General features: G+C 46.7%; 1 protein-coding gene across 7 annotated transcripts in view; it reads left to right on the plus strand.

Annotated features, from left to right (window-relative positions):
- faf (ubiquitin carboxyl-terminal hydrolase-like faf) overlaps positions 1–18,613 on the plus strand; it is a 758,782-nt gene that overhangs the window by 719,394 nt on the left and 20,775 nt on the right. For all 7 annotated transcript variants that reach the window (XM_065437146.1, XM_065437151.1, XM_070532615.1 and 4 more), the window contains 3 exons: positions 803–972; positions 5,717–5,890; positions 9,538–10,074. In XM_065437146.1, the coding sequence (XP_065293218.1) occupies positions 803–972; positions 5,717–5,890; positions 9,538–10,074 (881 nt within the window). The remainder of the gene's footprint in view (positions 1–802; positions 973–5,716; positions 5,891–9,537; positions 10,075–18,613) is intronic.

Below are 18,613 nucleotides of genomic sequence, written 5' to 3' on the forward strand. Positions count from 1 at the left end.
GAGCTACATGTAATAAAACTAGGACAATGACTATGAAGCATGCCAGGAACGCGAAAGGTGCATTGTAAAAGAGTTACGATGTGCTAAAATTGGTCATTTGGATAAAAATTCGAAAGAGCGCTACTGTCCTAACAGAGTCCTTGAAGCGCAAGGACCTGAGGGCGTGTGCTGTACTAGGACTACTATCACAGCAGTATGCTCTAAAGACAGGATGCGCTACGATACTAGTATTGGGCTATTAATGTGTAAAACCACATCATTCAAGAAACCTAGGATAGCTTTGGTAGTAAAAAGGGGTTCCTTACCAAGAAACATACCAGGATGGAGAGGAAGACAATATCGTTATGCTAGAGGAAAATGTTTCCTTCTTTGAAAGTGAGCATTCTTGGCTGATGGTCACAGTACCAAACCAACTGCATAGTCCTAATGTCCCAAGAGTGAGTGAGGGCAGTGCGGCCAATTTCAAGAAATCACGCAAATTACAAAAAGTGCCACCACATTTTTTCTTATCCAGCACAGAGTAAATCTTCATTCGGAACAAAATAAGGTGTGTTATATAAAGGAGGTTATTTTAAATTTATTTTTTTGTCAATCACACCTTGTATTCGATTACTGCCAGTATCTTATTTTCTGTGCATGTCTTGTAACCACGGCCTCTTGCCAGAGGCTGGCAGTACGCTTAAAATAGATGCATGGGTGTATAGAGAAATCTCAAGGGGAATTATGGTTACCTTGTTTGGTTATGATGACTTTTGACTGTGTATGCTTGCACTAAAAATGCCGCCTCCTGTTTTTTGCAAAGCAAACATTGATGGGGCAGGCCTGCTGTCGAACCCAAGTGCTGCCAGTCTGTCGGACCACCTGCTGGTGGCTGTACTGTCACTTGTCAACAAGGAGGTGTCAGAACATGGCCGTCACCTGGCCCAGTACTTTGGCTTCTTCTACATGTACGCCTGCTACGGAGTCGCCGAGGTACTGTGCTTGCTTCGTTCAGAAGGGCAGCGTTGAATGTGGCAGCATTACTTCTGCCACAAATTTGTTGAGGAGGAGAAATAAGAAACCTGCATCATCGCGAGCACAAGCATTACACACGACGTAATAAAGTAATCTGATGTTGCCTGGATGCGTATTAACGGTTTTCTTGTGCGAGGAGATAGGAAGACGACTATAAGAGAAATCACATTAGGTGATAAAGTTTTATCAAATGAGACGCTTGCAAATACATTTAATAACTATTTTACAACTTTAAACAGTACTCATGATCCTAATTCTTTGAATTATCTTGGCTACAGGACTAAACAATCTGCATTTTTAGCGCCTACTACGGAAAATGAGGTATTTACTACTTTTATGTCCATCAAAAACAGCAGATGTGACGTCGAAGGATTCGCGATGATGCCAATTAAGCGTCTCCTGCACTTGATTCTACCTGCATTAGTACACATATTCAACTTGATATCTTCCTGGGGCTCGTTGCCGAAAAGACTTCACGTTGTGAAGGTAGTAGTTTTGTACAAAGGTGGTGATGAAAATGATTTAACAAACTACCGTCCAATATTGGTGTTGCCCATTTTTTCTATAGGCATAGAAAAACTAATACATGCCTGCATGACATTGTTTCTAATCAAACACGACCTGGTCACTAGTATGCAGTATGGCTTTGTGAAAGGGCAGTCGACAGACACTGCCTTACTGACTCAAAAGGAAATTTTATTGCAGTCGTTTGAACAGGAATTATGTACTCTGGGTACCTTTGTTGATTATTCGAAGGCGTTGGATTGTATAAACCATGCTGCGCTACTCAACAAACTAGAACATTATGGTTTTCGTGGCGTATTTCTCGAATTATTACAGTCGTAGCTTCAACACTGTATGCAACAAGTTGTGTCGAATTTAAAGCTAGTTGGCGTGGGAGTGCCACAAGGAAGTATCCTGGGGCCCCTGCTTTTTTTTGTATTTATATTAATTACTTATTTACTATTGATAATAATTCGAAATTTATTATGTACGCGGACGATACAACTATTCTAGTTACTGCACTGAATTCCATTGATCGGTATCGCAAATGAGGCACTAACAAAACTGTCCTCGTGGTCTACCACAAATTCACTTAGTGTAAATACTAAGAAAACAACAGCTGTTCTGTTCAGGCGGAGAAATTGTAGTCTCGCTACAGACTTAACATTACAACTTAATAATTCTGTTATTCCGATTGTGCCTACTGTTAAATGTCTTGGGGTTGTATTCAAACAACATATGTCGTGGAACTTGCACGTGGATTTAGTTGCTGCTGAAATATTCTGTGTGAGTGGAATTTTGTGCAGGTTAAGATATTTTTCCCTAAAAGCATCAAGCTTCTCCTATACAAGTCCTTGCTTCTCAGTCAAATTAACTATTGCCATCTTGTTTGGGGTACTACGACACTTCCTAATATCACCACATTACACAGAATACAAAAAAAGGCCACCCGTAGTATTCTGGACGTTCCCCACGACAAACATACGCACCCACTTTTCAAAAAAACTGAATTTACTTCCTATGCCTGATATTTATGAGCAAACACTAATTCACCGGTATAAGACAGCTATTAACAGAAATAGTAGCACGTTAAATACTAAATCGAACTTAAGACGCCGAGATGGGAAGCTAAATACGTGCAGTTGCGAACTCTGGGAGATGCCACAGGCAAGGACTAATTACACATGCCAAATGTTGTGCTTTACTTTACTGTCTTGTCTAAGCAAAATCTGCACTGTATAACTTTCATTATTGTGCTTTTTTTCTTGTATTTTCGTTGTTTCCATTAAGGGGAGAAATTGGTTTTTGGTAACAGTGTACTTGCCAAATTGTGCATTGCAGTATGTATTGTGTGACACATTTGTCGATTTCATATATGTATAATATGCATTAGTAATTAGCGTTAATTATTTTTTCCCTCTGTTTCAATATTACTAATATTATTACATTATTATTATTATTATTATTATTATTATTATTATTATTATTATTATTATTATTATTATTATTATTATTATATAACAATATTATGATTCTGATTCTGATTACGTGAGTGCTTTATGTACTATATGTACATTCTGTTTCACTTGAATTCATTTGATATATTGTGGTGTTCTCATCCGTGCTCTTGGGACAAAGGAACGACAACACAGTCGTGCAAGCAATCAAAAGGGCATTTACTGCACCTTTCATAGATCAATGCCTGCTAGCCAAGTTGCTATCCCCAAAACATGCCGATGGGTGCGCGACAAATCTAGGAAGTCCGACTCACCGCGACCGGGCGAATATGTTCGCCTCATGCTGGATCCCACCGCCTGGTCGTTCGCGCGTACGGTCACACTAACGGTGGTGCATTCGAAGGAGGCCACGCAAGACGGTCTCGCAGAAGCATGGATCGGTGCACGCGCGAGACATCCGCGGCGTTCGCCGACCCGCAGCCAAAGAGGAAAAGCTTTCTCCTTTTCGCGCCCAAGTAAACCCGTTGGTAGGCGGCGTTAGCAGCGCAACACTCGCACCATCTCTCGTACTGCGCTTCAACCACACCGACTGCCGCAGGCCCCATGCCATGCGGTAAAGCCGGATCACAGGCGACGGGAGCTATGCAGAAAAAAAACATATCAGGGGACACATGAGAGTCGCGCATCCCCACAAACTACAAAATTAAGCAAGAAATAAAGGTACATAAACAAACCTATATTTCATTGCTTGACGCAAAGTTGAGGGATAATCATGCTCACATATGGGTAGAAACGTCTTACTTGGGCCTGTTTAGTAAACGGCATCAATAAATACACACAGTGACAGCAGGAAGAAGCGTACTGATCAAAACATGATTTTTGACTGACCTCAACTATTGTCCAATGGCAGCATTCTGTGGGAATCTGGCCACCGATGTCAAAGGGCAGCTGCCAACTGACCTGAAATGGTTGGGGAGAAGGCCTCTGTTAAAAAGAGAGTGTTTGAGAAAAAGGTGACATCGCACTTGTGAGGTCCACAGGCCGCGCACAGCTGTAAAAATAGTCCGAGACGTGCATTTTTTCACCAAGCCCAACGGGTGGTTCATGGCCCTTTTGATCTTAAGGGCAGAGCATCGATAAGCACAGAATCTGTGTTTAAGGTTGGTAAAGGGACCCCAATTTTGACGATATTGTATGAATGTACCGAGCCGTTACAGTAAGTTCTTCTGATCATTAATTGACGCATCTAAGTGCTCTGCGTAAAGCGTGTAATTTATTATAAGGTTTAAAAATGTACATAGCTGCCGATCGCAGCACATCGCTCGGCTGAATTTTAAGCCACCCCTGCCCATTCCACGTCATTTACCAGAATGATGTTAGTAGGGCGAGCTGAGTGATTGGCTGCCCAGGGCACGTCATCAGTAATTTTTCCAACTTTATGGGGAACAAATGTTGTTTGTAATAGTGGGAATGTTAGTTAATTTGTTTCTATAAAAAGAAAGTAACAGAAAGAGAATGCACGAGAACAATTTCTCACTACACTTAAGCACTTCCGGCACACAGCAGGCATTGTCTGCTTGTGTTATAATCTGCTCCATTTTGACGTGAGCTCCGCGATCAGAGTCGGTCTCAGTCTTTTTGTGGGCACCATGATTCGATTTTGTTGCACTGTGGGCTGCAAATGTAGCAACTGGCAATATACCAAGCGGCGGCATCGTGTCCCTCTGCAAGGCAGCAGATGAGCGGACTGGCTGCAGCACATCGGAATACCGCTATCCGATCGGCGCCATCATTTGCGCGTTTATGGCCATCACTTTACACCGGAGGATTACTACCGCAATAGCGTTTTGCGAGTCCGGTATTCGGGTAAGCGCAAGCACAAGGGAACAGGGCCTGGCCATTTGACTTTGTCGTTTCATGGGATGAGCAGAAGCACAAATGTGAATGGTCTGCATGGTGCAGCCACCTGGCAGCACAGAGCTCAACCACACACAGTAGCAGTAACGAAATGTATTCGTCTTTGCTGCTGGTGTAAATTTTTCGCAGGAGTGTAATGCTTAACACATTGTTTTTGTAAACGTTTAAAATGTTTTACACTTGGTTAGAGCAATGTTGGCGCTTTGTTTGGCTGGTTAAGCGTTGCGCCAATGGGTGGCTGGACCGTGCAGACAGATCAGGCCGCTCACGTACGTCCACGCTAAATTTCCTTCATCAGCTTGAATTTATGCCTCCAGCTATCCGTTGAAACGCCCAGCTCACCTGTGATTGCTGGAACACCAGACATGTTCGGCACTGCATCGATAGCTCTCGCTTGGGGTCAACTGCCAAGCAGCTGGCAGAGAGTTTGGAGAGGCTTCGCGCGCGTGCTCCTAGAGAACCGGAAGTCGATGACACGACATGCCATCATGACGCAGTGCTAGTGAAGGCAGAGCGTAGCCCCGATCACTCGGCGAATGGATGAATGAAACCACGTTTATTCCACATTAAAATGCGCCGAAGACGCTGCGGCAGTAACTTGTAATCGTGTGTAGCTCTCTTAATATGAGACAGTTGACACAAATTGTGGTGCAAATGATTAACCTTAGCTGTACCCTAGGCGTCTACAAAATTTGTCCAAACCGTTTCAGGGGCCCTTTAAAGGAGACATGCAGGCACTACCCTAATGCGAACTATGTTTTGTGCCGTGTCCATGTTTACCTTGCAGTAGTATTTACAAGCAGGCCTAAACCCGATTTGTGCAGAGGTTGCAGCTGCTGCGTTTGAACGTGCTGGGCACGCTGATGCTGGTTGCACTAGACGAGGGGCCAGGCCCACCCATCAAGTACCAGTATGCCGACCTGAGCAAACTGTACCAGCTGGTCTCCCTGCTGGTGCGCTGCTGCGATGTCTCCTCCAAGACACACTCCTGCCTGCCCGTGAGTCATGCTCCTCCAGCCAGCTTTACGATGGAGTCACTAGGCTTGTGTGAATGCTGAACATTTTACATCATTTGATCGGCTATTATGTTATCCAGTATTGGTTTTTATTGAGTACAAAATTTTCATACTATTTGGAGCAAATGACTATCAATTTGAAAGCGTGTAAGCTGAGCAATTTGCATTGATGAACAATTTGTTTGCGCCTGACAAGCCAGTTGCATCTGCTTGATGTGTGCGTAAATAAGCCCCTTAAGGATAGGCTGTGGAAATTTTACACAGACTGGTTCACAGAGAAAGCATACCAGCTGACCCCGGCAAGCCATGTTCTAGCCAGTCTGTGTCCCCTGGGTCAGTGGTGGGCTGGATTGCCGTAGCCTTGGATGACGTTCCAGAAGACCTGATTAGATGTGAATTTAGGAAATGCTGCATTTTGAACGCACTCGATGGCATTGAAGATTATGTGCTGTGTGACAGCGGCAAAAAGCCTAGCGATGACGACGGCAAGTGAGCTGGGGCAATGCCACGGCTGGCACTGGATACTGGTAGTAAATGTCATTTGCCTTTTGTGCCTGCCTACTATTGATCTCTGTTGGCTTACATTTTTTGAGGAGTTTTTCTTCCTTTTCTGACCTTCCAAATTTTAAGGGTCAGCTTAGAATTGTGGCCAGCTTAGATTCGAATGCGTACGGCAGCTTTCTTTCCTCATTTCAGCGGGTGTCAAATTTTGTTCTGGTATTATGTCCCTTGGATCCCTTTGCCAAAATTCACACATTCCATGTGGTACCCTATAATTATTCAGTTCCCCAGAGTTGCAGTAGCAGCTCCTCTGTTTGGCTGCTTTGAAACTGAAAGTGATTTTGATTGTCAAGAGAGTCAGTAACACTGGCAAGGAGTGACGTTTAGAAATTACTTAATGCAGCATTCGAAGTTGGTGATGACAGAAAGAAGCACGTTTTGCTGCACTGGCACAAGACAAAATTTTCGGGGGTACGGAAAAGAAGCTTTCCCAGGCATCAAGGAGAGCTTCACTTCATACATCTAGGCCCGTCACCTTGTCGTGAACATTGAGCTCGTACAGCAAAAGGTTATGCAGGCACTGGGCCGGCCACTTCGTGGGCCACACAGGCCTTTCATTACACCGGCATACAACCGCCCAAATTACATGCATCACATTCTGACCCTGCACGTGAATACAAATTTGCACCATGGACATTGTTGTCCTTCGACGGGGAACTTCCTGCCAGCTTCGTGCCCACAAAACTGGTAACGACTGGTTATGCGGTGCTGTACAGCAGGCTGATGAAAGCGCCTGGTGCGCCTTGCTTTCAAGTGCAGGACACTGCCAGAACACACCCAGGAATGTAAACGCCATAACAAAGGATGAGTCCCTGATGGGGCAAAGGGAGCGTGGTGTCCACCCTTGTCCAACATGCCACCACTGGGCTCGTGAAGAGGTTGCATTGTGGGCTTCTTAGCTGCTTTATCTTTCAAGGGTGCAGGGCGGTGCCAAGTGCTAGCCCGCCGGCATCTTTGTGAGTTCCTCTTGCACTGCTTCACGGTGGTGTGTCACTGCACTGAAACAAGGTGTGCGTGACATTCCACGAGTGCCGCAGAAGCCAGATGCACTCAGGCGAACCCGCAGTCAAGGCTGGCCTCATTTATCATGCGCTACCTGCACCATTCAATGTGTGGGCCTCGAGCTTTCTGCCTGCAAGAAACGCAGTACAGTCAAACCTCGATATATCAAACACGGATATATCGAATTATTGCGTATATCGAAGACTTTCTATATCACGTGGAAAATTGCATGCATTTTTAATTTTTTATTTCGAACGGGGCCGGATGTAAAATGGATATATCGAACTCCGCCGCCCCAACCAAGTGCGCTCTGTTGACAGGAGGCGAACTTTCCCACAACACTCTCGAAGATAGCGGCGGTGCGATGGGCGTTCCAGACTGCTGCGTACGACAGCTGCCCACATCGGTTGCGCCGAGGGCGACATTTGAACGTAGCGGCGTACGCACGCGGTGGCTTGGAGCCGGCACGGCCGCCTCGATCACGCGCGCACGGTGGGGCAAGCCACCTCGATCACGCGCGCTCGGCGGGGCTTGCCCCCGCCGTGCGCCCGTGATCGAGGCGGCCGTGGAGCCAGTTGGAGTGCTCTGTCAGTGCTGAGCCACACAGCATGTGCATTCAGGACTTCGTTGGCGGTGACGACAGCACCGGAACAGTGGCGGAGTTAACAGACGTGGACATCGCGGCAGAAGTGACTGCTGAGCGGCCAAACGAAGACGCTGCCGAGGCTGATCCAGCAAGCGCTGATGTTGCCCCGCTCCCGACTGCAACTGAGGCTGTAGCTGCTTTGGCCATTGTACGCCGCTACTGCGGCGCAATAGAAGGCACTGGACTGTCTCTTGTGGACCGTTTGGACTATGTTGCGGATGCCGTGGTCAAGCACGCGGTTGCCAATATGAAGCAGGCTACGCTGCTTCAGTACTTTCAGCGAACGAAATAAATACTTTGTGTGAAGCTTCATGTGAGTATCTATTGCGCCACGATTGGTTAATTGATTGATTTGTACTAGTTTTTGACGCGTTTTCTACGTGATCTTATGTATCGAATTCTGGCTATATCGAACTATTTTGCGATCACCGCGCTGTTCGATATATCGAGGTTCGACTGTATTTCAAATGCAGTGGACATGGACAGGAGGCAAGTATTTTTGGACAAGGCATTGCTTCGGCACATAGCACACCTTCAATAAAGGTTGTGCAGGTGTTTCTTGTACGGTCTACACCCATTACAAAGGATCCACCTAAAACATACTTTTTGATAAAACAGACTGTTCTTCTCGCTTCGTTTGGTCTGCCTGTTTTATTTGTGCAAAAAATTCTGCTTTTAAAGGACCTGTTGCCTGCATGCAAAAGAGCACTGTAGGTAACTTCTGGCCACTTGTGAAAAGTATGAAAATGCACTTTCTTAAGAAACAAACACATTAGGTGGAAGTGTCTTGCAAGGGCTTCTGAAACAACAGCCAACGATTGCAAAGTGCGTCATTTTGAGAACACGTCCTTATTGCATCAGTTTACACAAAAAATGACGATGGGCTGCAATTTGCGGCATCCGGGCTGCTAAGTGCAGTGGCAACCAAATGTGGGCTCCGAGTTGAACTTGCCTTGTATTGAAGTTCACATTTTCTGCTAGAGGTGCAACAGTAGCTGTCACTTGTCACAAAAGATAAGTTAAGGCATCGGATAATTTCATTGACCATTGCTTTATGCGAAAGACAGTGCATGACCGACGTTTTTTGTGTAGTCAGTAATGGCAGTCACTCAGGCTAGCTAGCATAATGAGGAGCTGGCCACAATGGCAGAAATATCACTAACAATTTTTTTTTTTGGACATGAAAACCTTGCCTTTGTGCAGGGAAACTATCATTTGTTGGCAGCCATTGTCTGGAAAACAGCAGACAAGAAGGCAGCATGCCACTGGTGTTTTTATATGATAAGCGTGCAAATATATTCTCTTCCTTTGCTTTGACTGTTTTCACCTCCAGGCTACGATGATAGTGAGGCAGGCACCTTTGTGAGGATAGCTGGCACCTTTGTAGCTCCTGGATAGATGATGGTACTGTCGTGCGCAGAATGCAGCACCCCTGCCCAATCCACACATGGGCGACCAGCTGTGCCAGGAGTACCTGATGCCCGTCCAGCCCCAGGTGGTGGCATGCCTCTACAACAAGAGCAGCTACGTGAAGAAGGTCATCGAGGACGCGAGCGGTGCCGAGGACACGCTCAGGCTGCTCCAGTTCTGCTCATGGGAGAACCCGCAGTTCTCGTCGGCCGTGCTGGGCGAGCTGCTGTGGCAGGTGGCGTACACGTACACGTACGAGCTGCGGCCCTTCGTCGACCTGCTGCTTGGGGTGCTGCTGCTCGAGGACTCGTGGCAGGTGCACCGCATCCACAATGCGTTGCGGGGCCTCCCCGACGACCGGGAGGGCCTCTTCGACACCATCCAGCGCTCCAAGAGCCACTACCAAAAGCGGGCCTACCAGTGCATCAAGTGCCTGGTGGCACTGTTTGACTCGTGCCCCGCGGCCGCCCACATGCTGCACGCCAATGGCGAGCTCAAGCGCAAGTGGGCCGCCGCCGTCGACTGGCTCAACGACGAGCTCGAGCGGGTGGGTGTGCTGCCACGGCTGGCGATGCGGACCATTGCAAAGCCATGTTTCTTTACGCCGCAAGAACGTGTCTTTCGTGGCAGCCAAGTGATAACATAATAGCATTTCATTTTATTACGTGTACAGGCCTCACAATTTGTTCCACATTCGTGAAACCATGACTTTATGCTGTTGATTAGATGCACGTTGCTGGACTACTGCAAGCAGTCAAGAAATTCAAAAAGTTTTTTGCATTTGTCATCGCACAGAATTAGAAATAATGAAATGTTACAACGTATTTTGCATATTTTTATAGAGCAGGTCGTGGGCTTTAAAACCTGATTTTCTGAGAAAAAAAATCAAAGGTGGTCTTTTCTTGTTTGATCTTCAAAGCTTGTCTTTTTTGCCTGATAACATGCATATGGATGGTACTTTGTGTGTAAGTTAAATGCTATCTAGGAATATGAATTTCGGGCACAGTCAGAGAAAGGACACGTCGACATTGCAAGCAAGTTTCATTGTCGTGGGTCTACTAGCCCATGAGACAGGATTTGAAATAACATAGTACATTGCTCTTTTAGCCAAATCTCAGGTTTTTTGTTTGGGAACTAAGACTCACTATGCAGGAATTAATTTTTTCCATATGCTTTTGTAGAAACATAGTGTAAAATTAAAAACATGCTGAGCCAACACAGAGTACAACTTTCCAGCAATAATTTCCCAACTTAGCAAGATTAGTAATGAGTTTGACATAATAGTTCTGTGGAGGCAAGGTAGAGAGAAGTAATTAGTAAAGGGTGAATGAGACATCCACCCAAACGTAGCAAATTGCTACGTTTGGGTGGATGTCGGTAAGGCGGTGGTCCCAGGTTTGAGTCCCAGACGAGGGTGAATTTTTCTTTCGAGGAACCCATATAGGTTTCCTTTGTACCAATTTGCTATGTTTGGGTGAATGTCTCATTTTCCCTTTATTAAGATCAGTAATGGAGGTGGTGGTTTGGTGTTCCCCCAGGAAAAGGCCAGCTTATGACATTTTCATGAAGATGAGAATTGTCGACCCGACATGCCCCACCAATTGTACGGGGGATCACCTGAGAACACAGCTGCGTCTTTCCTATGTTTTTCTCTAAATGCAAGCAGGACTTCTGCAGGGTGGCTTGTGCAGCAAGCTCTGTCGCTTTTTTCCTACCAAGGTGTCCGGCTAATGCGCTGTTGTCGAAGCACGGCATTTTCAAGAATATACCCCAATTACAATGCACCATGCGAAGAAGTCGGAGGGCACCTTTGATTGCTTGAAAAGAAAAGAAAATTATGTTTTGATTATAAACCCATGTTTAGTGCAGGCGTGCTCATCTAAAATCATTATTATCATCATCATCATCAGCCTATCTTTATGTCCACGAAGGCCTCTCCCTGCGATCTCCAATTACCCCTGTCCTGCACCAGCCGATTCCAGCTAGTGCCTACAAATTTCCTCATTTCATCACGCCACCTAGTTTTCTGCCATCCTCGACTGCGCTTCCCTTCTCTTTCCACCCATTCTGTAACTCTAACAGAGAGGCTGATTGTACTCTGCGGATTTCCCGATTACCTGATTGATGACATGAATGTGATCCATTGTAGAGTATCCCTTCCTGAAGCCTGCCTGTTCCGTTGGTTGACTAAAGTCCAATGTTACCCTTACTCTATTGGAGATTATCTTGTTGAATATGTTATATAATACTGGAAATAAGCTAATGAGCCTATAATTTTCCAATTCTTTAACGTCTCCTTTGTTATGAATTAGTATAATGTTGGCATTCTTCCAGTTCTCTAGGACCCTTGAGGTCGACAAACAGTTCATATAAAGGGCCGCTAGTTTTTCAAGCATTATTTCAACTCCATCTTTGATTAAATCGACTGGTAGTCCATCTTCTCCTGTCAGTTTTCCCCGTTTCATGTCTTGCAAGACCCTTCTAACTTCATCGCTAGTTAAGAAGGAGTCTGTGTAACCTGTTCATTACTACTTCGAATGGAGGTATCATGGCTGCTTTGGGTACTGTACAGGTCAGTATGGAATACTTCTGACACTTTTACTGTACCTTCGAGATTACTGATAATAATACCCTGCCTACCTTTCAGCGCATACATCTTGGTTTGTCCTATGCCAAGTTTCCTTTTCACTGATTTCAAGCTGCGTCCATTTTTTACGGCTTTTTCAGTGTTTGCCACGGTATAGTTTCGAATATCCCTTATTTTCGCCTTGTTGATCAGTTTTGACAGTTCCGCGAATTCTATCTTATCTCTTGAGCTGGACACAAACACGGGGCGAGCAAGAAGCACACAAGAAAACGAAAACTTACAGTGATGTTCCATTTCGCGAACGCGGGTGACATGCAAGCGTTGTCGCAACGCTTCACCTCGTTTCTTCTTCTCCCAATGCCACATAGACTTTCCTGCTTTGCCGCATGCTCAGTGTACACTCCTCCGTAAGCGCAATTCTCTTCCCCACCTGCAGGTGCCAGAAGAAGTGCACTTTGAGGTCTTCGGCACAGCACCGCGTTCAATATATCGAATGTGCTGGTGAACAGCCGTTCTATATACGTGTGCACTAGCCCTATACATTTGCATGGGATTTTCAAGGGGATTTTACAGCTGTTCAATATGTATAATAATTTTTTATATGTAGGTTCAATATATCCACGTCCTACTGTATGCTCAATTTGCAAAAAGGCCTCAACTTGTATGTGCGTGCACATTCTGCACTGCAGCGCTTGTTAGGTGATTTCAGCTTCACTTCCTGGTGCTGGTGCTTCTTCTGCAGACTTGCGCATAGGTATACCATCCTGCAATTTTTTTTTTTTTTATGTGAGAAAGGCACTCCTTGGGTTCACAGGAGCCAGGATGAATTGTCAAACGAGTCTTCAACCTTCATCACTACTACTACTATAATGAGTCACGGATGACAGTTAGTAATTATACGCATCAACCTTTGCCACCTTGAAAGCAGTGTTTGACGAGATTGAACTGTGCTATACATATACAGTAGAACCTCATTGATACAATCCCATTTAGTATGATTTCTCAGTGCCAATGTTTGCGATCAAAAATGAAAAAAATTACCCACTACAGTTGCGCTTTTATTTTTTTGTTACCAGTTGATACGTTCCCGTAAAGCACAATCTTTCAGCAACAACATTCATTACATGCCTGAGCAGCAATTGTATGATACGTATTCCACCTGGTAGGTCCCATGTAAACAAGAAAAGGTGCGAGGTATGCGCAATTGAGAACACAAGCCACTACAGCAGCTTCTCTGCAGTACTTGCCTGCCCGTGTCACATGAAAACGGCGGCATGCACTCAGTTTCTTATTCCATACCAGCAAATCTTTTTGTGGGTGATTGCATGCCGCATTCACAGCTATCGCCACTAACCCAACTGTGATAAGCATCTCAACCTATCTGTTTCGCAGTATGTGCGGCATCATGCTACTGAAAACTCGTTGCACATTTTCATTAGGCAGTAACCCAAACACGCCACCATTCCCTGCTGCCTCTTTGAGGGCATCGCTTGTAGAAAGAGAAGCAGCCCGCAGCAGCCGAGAAAGCTGGTATCATCAATGCACGCACAGTGTTGGATGTCACGTGATTTGCTAAGTTTGGGAAATGCTGTGTAGTTGAATTATTGAAGGGAGGGACAGCTTGGAACATTCACTCTGGGCAGTTCATGCCTCCTGCTCCCAGCACTTCTCATCATGCCAGGGTTGTGACGACAAGTGCTCGCAGTCATTGAGTGAACGCTCTTCATGTCTTAGGCGTTTTACCCCATGCTCAGGCCAACATTCATTTGGGCTAGATGGTGCATACTTGAATTAGGAAGGAACAGCGCCAACTAAGACGATCACAAGTGGGGAGAACGACACAGGACAAGCACCATTAGGACATTTCGCTTTTGAAAAGGGTCACGGAAGTATCACTAACACAGTTTTTTCCTCTTTTCTTTATATGGAATGCTTCCAAAACCTCATGTGCCTTTGTTTCCCTGATTCTGCCAAGAATCTTCATCTCTCTGAACCGTAGTTCACACTTCTTGCAGTACTGGCATTGTTTTTGTGTCAAATGTTCTGCCGCTTAGTCACACGCAGTGCAAGTTGCACAATGTTGCGAAAGATACGCACCGCCTTTCAGCGACCTCACATGTTCAGCTGCACGGTCATTCACGCATCTGCCCTTTATCTGCCCTTTATGCCTTTATTAGTAAGCACATGTTTACTGCAATTTACAATACCCATAAAGCTACGAGCCTTACTTCGTTTAATAGTATAACACTTTGCTCTCTCTATCAATGCTCCACCTTTCAGGTTGTGGGGATGCGCGACTCTCACTCATCCCCTCATATGTTGTTTACTCGCATAGCTCCCATCTCCTGTAATCGGCTTTGACGCATGGCTTTACTGCTGTGATCGTTATGCTTGCAGGGTAGTACGAAATATAACCCGAGTGTTGCTCTGCTAGCGCCACCTAACGGTGGGATTACTTGGGTGCAAAAGGGAGAAGGCTCGTCCTTTGTGGCTAGGCGTCGGCAAGCGGCACGGACATTCTACGCATGCGCCGATCCATGCTTCTGCGAGACGGTCTCACAAGGCTTACCCCGGAATGGACAAACAGGATCGTTTGAACGCGCCACCATTCGTGTGACTGCATGCGCGAACGACCAGGCATTGGTGTTCAGCATGGGGCAAACATATTCGCTCGTTATCCGGTCGCGGTGGGTCCGACTTGTGCAATTTGTTGCGCGCCCATCGGCATGTTTTGTGGATAGCAACTCGGCTAGCAGTCATTAGTCTATGAAAGGTGCAATAAATGCCCTTGTGATTGTACGCACTACTGTGTTGTCATTCCTTTGCGCCAAGAGAACGGGTGAGAGCACCACATCTGGCTGCCCAACGTGGACCTCTTGGGGCATTCAACAATATTTTTGACAGTTTTGCTTCGTTCGAGACCTTCGTTTGATTGAAGCATGGGGCTAGCGTGAATTTTGATCGCTAGCGCCGGCGGCGTGCTTTCTTGAGCAAGGCGACGGTGGCTGTAGTGTGTTTGAACTTTTCAACATGCTAAGCCTTTTCGTAAATGATTTTTTTTTTTAAATGACATTCGTCATTATGAGAGCCATGTGGTCTATATCCTGGGAGAGCGAGGCTTAGCGCCCGCGGAGCATTGGCAAGCCTGAAGTGAGTGAGTATGGAAGCCTCGTGCGTGGTCCGAATTTATTATGTAAATAGTTTCTTCTGTCTCTTTAACTCTGATGAAGTCTGCAGCCACCCGTCTCTGGGAGCTGGGTGGCCGCGCGCTACGGGTGCTGATACGGGCCAACTGGTATTGCGGCCTGGCACCGGGCGCTCTGACACCGTCTGGGACGGTGGCCGCCGTCAATTCGGATGCTGTGTGCACCGAGCGGGGTAGGACCACATAACAGAGCTGACGTCTCCTCGCGGCTGCCTGTTTTGCACCCATTTTGGGTGTTGTTTTTTGGATGCCGGTTGCTGTCAGGGTAGCGATGCTTTGGGCCTAAGGCTTTACGAAGCTGCCTGTCACACGAGGAGGGACATAACCTGGTGGACCGTGGCGTCGAGGTGCTGCACTTTGCTTCCCTCGTTCTAGTTAGCCTCGCACAAATTGAAATTACTCATTCGACTCAAGGAAGCGAGCTTCGTTCACGTAAACTTAGCATCTGAGTAGCCACCCGATCGTTTGCTAGCCGAGTTGAACATCGTACCACGTGGGCGATGCGCATGCAGAATTCCTCTCCCTTGCACTACTTTAGTGTTTGCCGAGTGCGTTGAGTGTACACAGCGCGAGTGGAGTCGTCCCTGGTTTGTTGTCACCTGCACATAGTCTGCGCTGCTGACCCGGACTAGAATCGAGCCACCCCGGGTAATGGTGATGCTGTGGCCGGTTTGGCGCAGCGACTTCGGCGGCCGCCTGTGTACAGCTCGCAACCCTCGGCGGCGGAGAAGAGAGCCGGCAGTCACCAAAAGATACTGCGGCTCTCGTCAGCAGGGCGCGTTGGCACGGGCGACACTTGCTCCTACTGACCAGGGCATCACCGTTTCCGGTGTGTCCTGCCCTGGAATCGTTCTGTCTAGTCTGTAGAGCTGCTGCTGTGACCAGCTGACGCTGGCAGTGTACCCAAGTACAGTGTCGGCTCGCATGTTATGGACAGCGGGAACACATTTCCTCGGCGTGGCCACGGTTGCATGTACTACCTTGTTCGCAAAGTACACATTGATGTTAGACCGTGTGACATGCTTTGATGGAATATGTAGTGATTTAAGGTTGGGGGAATGTGGGGATGCACGACTCTCATGCATCTCCTGATAGGTTGTTTTCTCGCATAGCTCCCGTCTCCTGTAATCCGGCTTCACTGTGTGTTGCTCTGCTAGTGTTGCTCTGCTAGCGCCACCTAACGGCGGGGTTACTTGGGCGCAAAAAGGAGAAGGCTCGCCCTTTTTGGCTGAGGGTCTGCAAGCGGCGCGTACATCCTGCGCGTGCGCCAATCCATGCTTCTGCAAGACTGTCTCGCGAGGCTTACCCCGGAATGGACGAACACAATCGTTTGAATGCGCCACCGTTCGTGTGACTATATACGCGAACGACCAGGCATTGGTTCCAACATGGGGCGAACATATTCGCTCGCTATCTGGTCGCGGTGAGTCGGACTTCCTAGATTTGTCGCGCGCCCATCAGCATGTTTTGTAGATAGCAACTTGGCTAGCAGGCATTAGTCCCTGAAAGGTGCAATAAATGCCCTTGTGATTGTTTGCACTACTGTGTTGTCGTTTCTTTATCCCAGGAGCACGGGTGAGAACCCCACAAGATAGAGCTGCAACATTTTTTAGTAGCTTCGGCATGTACGTTTTCCCGGATAGTATGTTTCTCTCTTAATTTTTTTTTCCTCGAACGTATGAGCCAGGTTCTACTCTAATGCCGCCTCAGCAATGGTGTCTTTTCCTAGCAACAGATGGCAACACTACCCTTTATATGCCATTCTCAGTAGTTTTTCTTCCCTGTTGTTGGTGGTCAACTTTGTTTTATTTTGAACAAGACATACGAACATTTTAAATGAGCATGAAATAACCTAAAGAAAGCCTGTCTGTAATGGTTATTTCTGTACCAAGTTACACGGGAGATGGGGCATTGAGAGGTAGAATAATCCCTCATTAAACGAAATCACTTTACTCAAGATATCGCTTTATTCTAAATTTCTTCCGGTCCCAACCCAAGTGCAGCAGCATTATAAGCCACATTACTCTAAGCGCATGAAGAGCTTGACCTGCTTAGAGCGAAGTGGCGAGCGGAAGCATCATCCGCGGCAACCCTTTTGCGCATGCAGTGTCAAATTAGTACCGCCGGTGAATTAGTCTCATGCAGGGACAGAACAGGCCACAAACGTACCAAACCCACGGCTGATGACCGCCTAGTAACAGGTACCAAGCGAATGCAGAGTGCTCCCAGCTGTTTACTGCGAAGTAAACGGAAGCTGTCAAGTTCCATGTCACAGCACTCCAATACCATTAATCTCGGTCGCAGTCGCATCACTGGTGCCCCCCGTGATAAAATCCACACGAAAATAAAGCGATGCCAGAAAACCCGCGGTCTCTTGACTACCAAAAAGTGGCGGAAAGATTGCAGGCAGACTTGTGCCATAGCATTCCATGGGGCGCGTTCGAGGAGCAAAGCTTTACCGCTCTTTCTGGAGCTGAATTGTGCCAAAAAGCATACAAGAAATGTCCCTCGGATTATAAGTACCATGTTCGATGCGAGGAGCTACATTGACAAACTGGGAAGACGACTTTGGGGAAGCCGGTCTAGAAATTTTCTTGCCGCTCACCATAATCGGCCTGCATCGCAATAAAACACTGTCTCTAGTTTCATTGCACTTTTAACAGTGCAAATCGATCAATAACTTGCCGAAAACACGAAAAATCCAGGCGTTGCCAGGCTGTCAGGCTGTCAACATGGTGGGTCAACGCAAACTGGTGTTTCTCCGGCAATTTTCTCAAGCCAGTCATGCTCAATTCGCACCATCCAACTTTACACAAACAGTCTAAATGCATGGTAGGGTCATTGAATTTTGTTCCTAGACATTTGTCAATGGCATGGGCGTGACAGTGCACGAACACTAACACTCAAACTGTAAAATTAGCACAGTGTCGTCGACACCGGTGCACTGAAAAACTCGTTTCGCAAACTTCACGGCTGCACACCTCGGGAAAAAATTTCCCAGTGATCATGCAAAGCCCCTACTGCAAAACCGTTCAGTTTTCACGATCGCATTGCATACCCATGATGAGCGGCTAATCGTTTTTTGAGCACAACAAACACAACCTCACACTTGAGCCGCAGCATTCACAGCGCTTTCTAGCACAATCCGCTCGTAGTCTTCCGTGACCTCCGCACCCCTCCCTATAAAAGCGGCCACTGCCTTCCCCGTCTCATTCGCTCTCCAGTCTGCAAGCCATTTGGACACCAGTCACTCCTCTCACTCGCCTTCATGTCCAGTCCTCACCTCCTCGCTGC

Source organism: Dermacentor albipictus, chromosome 1 (assembly GCF_038994185.2).
Source record: "Dermacentor albipictus isolate Rhodes 1998 colony chromosome 1, USDA_Dalb.pri_finalv2, whole genome shotgun sequence".
In the NCBI taxonomy this organism is placed as follows: Eukaryota; Metazoa; Arthropoda; class Arachnida; order Ixodida; family Ixodidae; genus Dermacentor; species Dermacentor albipictus.